This window comes from Micromys minutus (genome assembly GCF_963924665.1).
Source record: "Micromys minutus genome assembly, chromosome: 13".
In the NCBI taxonomy this organism is placed as follows: Eukaryota; Metazoa; Chordata; class Mammalia; order Rodentia; family Muridae; genus Micromys; species Micromys minutus.
The window spans coordinates 745,906-753,715 of NC_137982.1; the positions used below are offsets into that span (position 1 = coordinate 745,906).

Here is a 7,810-nt window from a genome sequence, read left to right on the forward strand (position 1 = left end):
AGTTAGCCTGGTCTACAAAGCAAATTCCAGGTCAGCCAGGGCTACACAGAGAACCCCGTCTCAAAAAAACAAAAGGAAAAAGATAGTAAGGTCAAATTTATCAAGCTCAATGAGTGTGTAGGAAAATATGGCCATGAGAGCTGGGGTTTGGTCCTCCGCCATTAATAAGCTCTGCAAGTCTTCTTAATTAATTTGTCTTTCTGGGTCTCTTTGAAGTAGTGAGGAGTTGAGGTCAGGCGACTCTAAGCTCCAATCTGGTTCTGAAACCGTTATGTCTGTGCTCCTGGAAGCAATCGCCCTGGGTGACACAAAAGACTCTCATCACCCTTTGAAGAATAAAATAAGAAGATCCTTACCTTTCCCTCACCATTCAGAAAACTGCAGGAAGAGAACTTGGGACCAAAACTTAACTACCTTCTTTCCTACTACCTTCAAGGAAGACATGATCCTCCTCATTCTGAGAATGAAGAGACAGAGACACAAATAAACAAAGTGATTGTTTTCAAGGTCACATGGTGGCAGACAAGAAGTCTGGACCTGGTGTCCACACACCTCAGCCACTTTTCCATGATGGGAATGAAGTCACGACTCCAACTTCACAGAGGACCACCATGCTAGGATCCTGCCTGCAAGCATAACAGAGTATCATTAGTGATGTCAGGGATTGGTGGTTGGCCATGGGATAATCTCAAGTTGGGTCAGTTATTGATTGGCCATTCCTTCAGTCTCTGCTCCATCTTTGCCCTACATTTTTAGGGGAGACAAATTTTGAACCAAAAGTTTTGTGGGTGGGTTGGTGTGCATTTTGGATGTAAATAAATAAATAAGATAATTAATTTTAAGAAATAGACTTTGACTTTCCAGATACAGAATTGAGGAAAGACTTAACCAAGCTCTTGGGAGGACTCTTTTCTCTAGAGCAGAGGTCATCAAGCATCTTCTGTACTACATGTGATCGGTCCCATTTTTTGTAAACATGGCCTATTGGAGCAGAGCTGACTTTTCTAGTTTACAAACTGCTTGTGGGTGCTTTTGCACCATGACAGCTGAGCAGAGTATTATGTTAGATTGGATAGTTCACAAAATGCCAAATATTTACAATCCGGTTCTGGACACAATGTTTATCCAGAGTCTAGCTAACTGTCCCTTCTCCAAAGAACACAGTAACAGTGACATGACGCTGTCTTTTGTTTACCAGTCCCTATCACTTGCCTTCAGATGAAAAGGAGACATTTCTACTTAGATCTGTTTGGGGGGAGTGGGAGGGATCATCAAATAGACTCGGAGTACCTGTCATGTAAATGAGGAGTCTGGTTTTCATTGTACTCTTCTTCCCAGGAACACCATGAAGGGGAAACAGAGACCTCAATTTTGGGGAAATTACACAGGGTAAGGGGGAGGAGGTAGTTACAACACACCATTGCGACACCCTCAGGGTTGACAGTGACAACAGCAAAGGTTTCTCTTTTTGGAAATATGAGGGTTTTTCCGCTTTTGACAGTGGAACAGAATGACAGCAGCACAGGCTGTGAACGACTACTTTCTTTATAAGCAACCACCTTGAGGCTGAAATGGTAGTCGCTAGTCTCAATTGCCTTGCTGCAATCTCAGGATGAAAATCTGCAGGGCACCCTACAGTCACCTAATCTCTCTCCTCATCCTTTTGTTTCATTCAGAGGCAGCCTGCCGCCCTTCTGGGAAAAGACCCTGCAAGATGCAAGCCTTCAGGTAAGTCTTCCAAAGACACAGACCAAGGACCAGAGACACATGCTCTTCATCCAGGGTATATGCAAGAATGGGATGAGAATGGCTATATATCCTTGATTCGAGAACAGCATACTAAATGCAGCCTTTAAGGCTTATGTTTTAAAATATTCCAGGCATGGACAACAGGACAGTCAATTGTGCCCACTCTCTGACGCCTAGATGTTCAGTAAGTGATGACCAGGCATCCAGAAATAAGCTTTGGGGTCTAGCAAAGAGGAATACTGCAGCAGGACACAGTCAAAGGTTCAGACTAGCAGTCTACACTGTGTCTGTGGTCACTTGGAAGATATCTCTCTTTGGAGTCCCCAGTTTCCTTATCTGTAACATGACACTGGCTTTCTGATAACCCCTTGTGTGCCTTATAGGACTGTGAACACTAAATACATGAGTGAAACTGTAACCATGTTCTGAGACCTGTGCTCTGAGAACTGTGAAATGCCTGAAAAATGATCTGAATTTTAGAATTGGAACAAAAGCCTTGGGGGATGCATCAACCTTGTAGTAAAAATGTAAGGCCTCAATTTTAATTTTAAAATGAATAAGGAGATTGTTGGTGCATACAATCGATCCTTGATCCTTCCTGAGAGTGAAGTCTGTGTTGAGTCACTTCCCTTTGACCCTTCCTGCTTTGGACCCACAGATGGAGGCTGGGACTCTGACTGTGAGTCTATGCATCTGTCCTGCAGATCCAGTAACTGCTTTGTGAGATTTTCCACCATATCTTCTAAGCAGTCCCAAAAGAGGTCCCTGGAGTTCTGTTATTGAGACTATTGAGTTTGAAGCTCACTAGAGACGTAGAAACCAGTCACAAAGGCACAAATACTCCTCCATAGTCAGAGTACTTGGTTTGACCTCCACCTATCCCTGAGCTCTTGACCTGCCCCAAGCTACCCAAGGAGTCCTGTCAGTTCCCCTGACCAGGTAAAGAGGCAGCTCCAAGATCATATCACCAGGGCTCTATTACCACATCTCACAGGTCCCTGCCTCTCTAGAAGACAGAGGGCTCTTCAACAAGAAGTCAGAGAGTGACAAACAGGTCACTGGGTGAGGTAGAGAAGAAGCTGACTTCTTTCTGACAACAGCTGTCCCTGACAGACTCAGAGCAGGTGATCCAACAAGAGAAGAAGGTAGCTTGAAGTAGGAGTAGTTATCAAGCCAGAGTAGCTTGGCTACAATATATTCTAACCCTTGAACTTGTAATAATACTACGATGTGGTGGCCACTACCTAAGGCTGTCTAAATTTACACATAAATGCATGAAAACAGAGAAAGTCCTGTACCTGGCAGCTCTTTTAAATAAGGTGAATATAGGATGTGTTTGCATTGCCTGAGGTTCTATCAAATGCTCTATAGAAAATTCTGCTGAAGCCATGGATGTCCATGCTGGGATGCTGGGGGTGAGGAACAAGAAAAAGAGGACCACTAGCTATGAGGGGTGGGTCCATCGCTTACATGGTATTGGCTTGAATCTTCTCGTTTGTGTTATGAACTTGGTAAGCACCACACTTCCAGCAGATTTAGATGCAAATTAGGTGACTAAGAAAATAAGAAAGAGCTCTGTACTGCCTACTCCAGCTCGGTCATTTGCTTTTCAGAATTTGGGATACTAACCAGAAGACCTTCTACCTAAGGAACAACCAGCTCATTGCTGGGTACTTACAAGGACCAAATACCAAACTAGAAGGTGAGTTGATAACTGGGAAGCTAGCGTAAAGTGGGCACAGAGTCCTTTGCCCTGCTCCTCTGGCTGTATGTCAGATGTCCTCGTTTCTGTTGAGTCGGAAATGAGAGACTTGACCACTGGGAGATACATGAAAGTGGCCTCAAGAGAGCAGAAAAGATAGAACCTGGGTCACAATGCCTCGGGGACACAGCTAGAAGAAACAAAGGCCAGAAGGCACCGCTGCACCTCCTTAGTCCATCTGTGCTGGTAGACCACTATGGCCCGGTGTTATTAAAACTCTAGCCTTGCACTGGGGTAATACAGCATGTGTGTGAGCTGAATAGCATTTTTACTATAGATGCCACCCCTTATCATGTACCCATCTAAATTAGGGACAATGCTAGATGAGCATGGAGGAGCATCACCCACAGATTCTTCAGGTTTTCTTTTAGAAAAATGAGGGCACTTAGTTGACAAAATTGAAATTTCTCTTAGCCCTGGAGTTTAAAGGTCCCACATCTCTGTTTATGATGGAATGAAGCATTACCTGTATCTCCTCATATTCCCCGAGCTCTCTGCTTTCCTGTATCACTCAGCAGTTATGCAACTGGATTTTCCCGTCTTTCTAGTAATTCTCCCATGAACACACTCAAGCATAGAAGGATGGGATTTCTATTGCTACCTAATAGCGGATGGGAAGGTGGATTGGAGCCTATTCATGGGCCTTGAGCTTTCTGCCTCTGTCTATTAACGATGTGTCTGTTGACCTGGCGAACTGGTTCACCGAGAAAGGAAAGGAAAGTTGGTAACAGTGTGGAATCTGGCAACCTTTTGCTTGGAAGCAGATTAGAAAGATAGAGCCTTCCTGGACTTCTGACCTTGTAGTTTTAGCTTTAAAAGGAGACAGAAAATACAAACAGACTCTCCCCTATACCCGCCTCCTCTTCTCTCTTCCTGACCCGTGCTTTACTCTTCTCCAGAAAAGATAGACATGGTGCCTATTGACCTTCATAACGTGTTCTTGGGCATCCACGGGGGCAAGTTGTGCCTGTCTTGTGTCAAGTCTGGAGACGAGTTCAAGCTCCAGCTAGAGGTAAGAATCTCGTTGAGCTATCAATTCATTCTAACCCACCGGTGTCTCCATGGCCCTGTGAGTGTGTGAGGATGAGGGAGGCTGGTCCCTCCTCACAGAGGACTATTTTCAGGTCACTCCTGAAGCAGTTTCCACAATGTTCTCAGTCCATATTGGGTGTCCAAGGTGGTCTCTCATTCTCTAACCCACCCTTTACGTAACTTCTTTGTATTCAGTAGACACTCTGAGCTTCCTTGTAGATAGGCCTCAGTGTGAAAGTGCTTATTAAACTTGGGCTTTGGTAGGTCTATTGGCAGAAACCTGTGACATGTTGATATGAACTCATTGTAGAAAGGCACTGCATAAATGTCTAAACTCCAGGAGGAGACATTTTCATGGAGGAGCACCTCTATGACACCATCACAGGACCTGAACCACAACAGGTCTTGTGCCTCCTAAACCACTTGAGCCTACCTTCTTCTAGCAAGGTCAATTCTCAAGACTATACACTTCCAATCATTATTTATGCTACTAGTTATCTATTAACTGACCTGTGTCACTTCTTTACCTAGTCAGTAGTAATGGGCTATTCAAACTTTATCTTGAGGGCTAGCCAGACAAACTTTTAACCCAACTGCAAATAGCCACAATCATAAATTTGTTGCTAAATCTTACCCATGGACAAGATCACCTTTTAGAGTTGGGTGAAGAAGAGTTGCTGTTTATTCTAAATGTAACAAGGATGACCACAGTATCTCATCTAATACACCCTATGGGCTTTGAGACACCCTTTTTACACCCCTTTTTCCTTAAAAGAATCAGATCCTTAAAGATCACTGTGACTATAACCTTAATCTGGCTGATGTATCTTTTAGACTTACTGTGCTACAGCCACAATGACATAAATGTGCAAGAGATGACAATGGGACAAGAGGTCTTCTATGTGTGCTATCTTAAGAAATCTGGAGCCTGTGCTCTTTGGCCGGGTCTCCAAGAGCTTATTTCTTGACCATCAGTGGGTGGCAGCTTTATGGGAGGTGTGAAGATAGACAACCAGGACTTTCTCAGCCCTCAGCAATTACATGACCATTTCTTGACTTCCAGGAAGTAAATATCACTGATCTGAACAAGAACAAAGAAGAAGACAGACGCTTTACCTTCATCCGCTCTGAGAAAGGCCCCACCACCACCTTTGAGTCAGCTGCCTGTCCAGGATGGTTCCTCTGCACAACACTAGAGGCTGACCGTCCTGTGAGCCTCACCAACACACCAAAAGAACCCCTTATAGTAACAAACTTCTACTTCCAGGAAGAACAATAGTACTTCCCCACTCCCAGGCCAGTAATGACCACTAACTTCCTGATCACTCTGGCCATCATTGGGGTCTGAGAAACAACTTTTGCAAGGTATACAGTAGGAGACAGAAGAGTCCTAATGACAGATTTCTGCCTTCAGTCTGTTGACTGACCCAATCCCCATAACGATTCCAGAATAATCTTTCAAATTGGATCATGGCAGGCCCTTGTTCAAAACCCTTTCTTGTTGCCTCTGCCATTTGGGTGAAGTCTAGACCATTTGTTTGGCCTAGGTGTCTTCTGCTTACACACACACACACACTTTTTTGTTTTATCCATTGTCCTGCATGTCCACAGTCCAGCCAATCCCCCAAGTGGCTCCCTTACCCTGTTTTATTAACCTGTGCCGGTCAATGGAGAATGTTTTTATTCTCCTTGTTATTCATTTTGGGGTTTTTGATGCTTTGGATGGAACCCACCAGGACATCACATCTACCAAGTGTGTGCTCTACGGTCATGTCATGCTTCCTCCTCAGTTTGTAAGGATCTAGAAAACAGAAATTAAGGATCTCATGGTTATTTTATTAGGCCAGCCTTATTCCATGTGGGGGAGGGGCTTCTTGTGGACATTATGTTCTTTCTGAGAGGAAATGGGGATTAGATGCACCTGCATTTGTGAAATGATTGTAACCAAAGGAAAATGGACAGTAGGCTTTCTCCTTTCTTGATATATATATATCCCTAAACTGAAAAGTTAAAATTTGGTGGACTATAATATTCCCACAATCCACACACACACACACACCTTTTTTTTTTGAAAATTTCCAATAGCCTGTCTTCCTCTGTCAAACCCAAATACCATCTTCACTCCAAACCTACAATAGCTCCCTGAAGAAGATGAACACCCTCTTTGGCTCTTAGAAGGCACTCCCAGAATATGTATTATATGTGCTCATGGAAAGTTTCTTACTCCTCCCTGTGACTTTAAGTTTATTTTACAATAAAACATTGAAAATGTCTACTTTGTTGTTTGTGACCATGAGCCAGGTCTAAGGCATAAAGGCACTGGAGAAACAGGAAGGGCAGAAGGTTTTTTTGAATTCTATGGCTAGAGGATAGTTGTCTCCTCTCTGAACGTCTTCTTCCTCATTTCTAGGTAACAGGATACCAAACACCTTTGCCTCTAAGTTATAGAGTATTGTTGTCCACCATGAGCCCACCACGGAAAACAACCCAAATACCTATCGTGGATGAATAAACATGCAAGTATCAAATTTGCGCTCAACTCAATCCCCCACAGTAGCAAAGAAAACAAATGAGCCATGGACAGCTCCACTCAGCCCAACAGATGAATCCTAACAAACATTTGGTTCAAAAATCACTAAAGCTCAAATGCTCCCAAGTCAAACACCAGGTAACAAGTCAACAAAGAGGGAAAAGAAATGTCCACTGAACCCTGTGACCCTGTGGACATGGTCTCGTCTCCTATGTAGTTTGCCGTGTGTGCTCAGGATGAGTTAAAACTCCTCTCGGGGGTTCAGTTTTCTCATCTCTGATTGCAAATAAAAGCTTATGTAGAAGACTGATCTACAGCCTTTAATCTTTGCAATACCCTTCTCTAATGAGCAGTAATATGGCTGCTATTATAGTCCTGGAGAAGTTAGTGCATGAGGATTCTATTTCAAAGCTTCCTTGCTTCAAGTGTGACCCACAATTTGCAACCCCATCATTGGGAATAATAGCTCAGCTCCTGGGCTTTACCCCAGACTTCCTGGCTTAGATGCTCACCTTAACAAGACCCCCACTAAAGCATGCAGGCTAAAATTTGAAAAGCACTACTTTCAACAGGTGTGGTGGTGTACATCCTTAGACCCAGAACTCAAAAATCAGAGGCAGGTGGATCTCTAAGCTTGAAGTCAGCCTAATCTACAGAGAAAGTTCCAGGACAACCATGGCTTCCTTTCAAAGAAACAAAAACTTTGTTTCAAAAGGAGGAGGAGGAAGAGGAGAAAA

General features: G+C 43.6%; 1 protein-coding gene across 1 annotated transcript; it reads left to right on the forward strand.

Annotated features, from left to right (window-relative positions):
• Window positions 1-1,612: 1,612 nt before the first annotated feature.
• On the forward strand, window positions 1,613-5,822 carry IL1RN (interleukin 1 receptor antagonist; the record flags this gene model as incomplete). The annotated part of the gene is made up of 4 exons (XM_080928152.1): window positions 1,613-1,728; window positions 3,363-3,451; window positions 4,411-4,523; window positions 5,607-5,822. 4 exons carry the CDS (start codon window positions 1,613-1,615, stop codon window positions 5,820-5,822), a joined length of 534 nt encoding a protein of 177 aa, XP_080784278.1.
• Window positions 5,823-7,810: the final 1,988 nt, after the last annotated feature.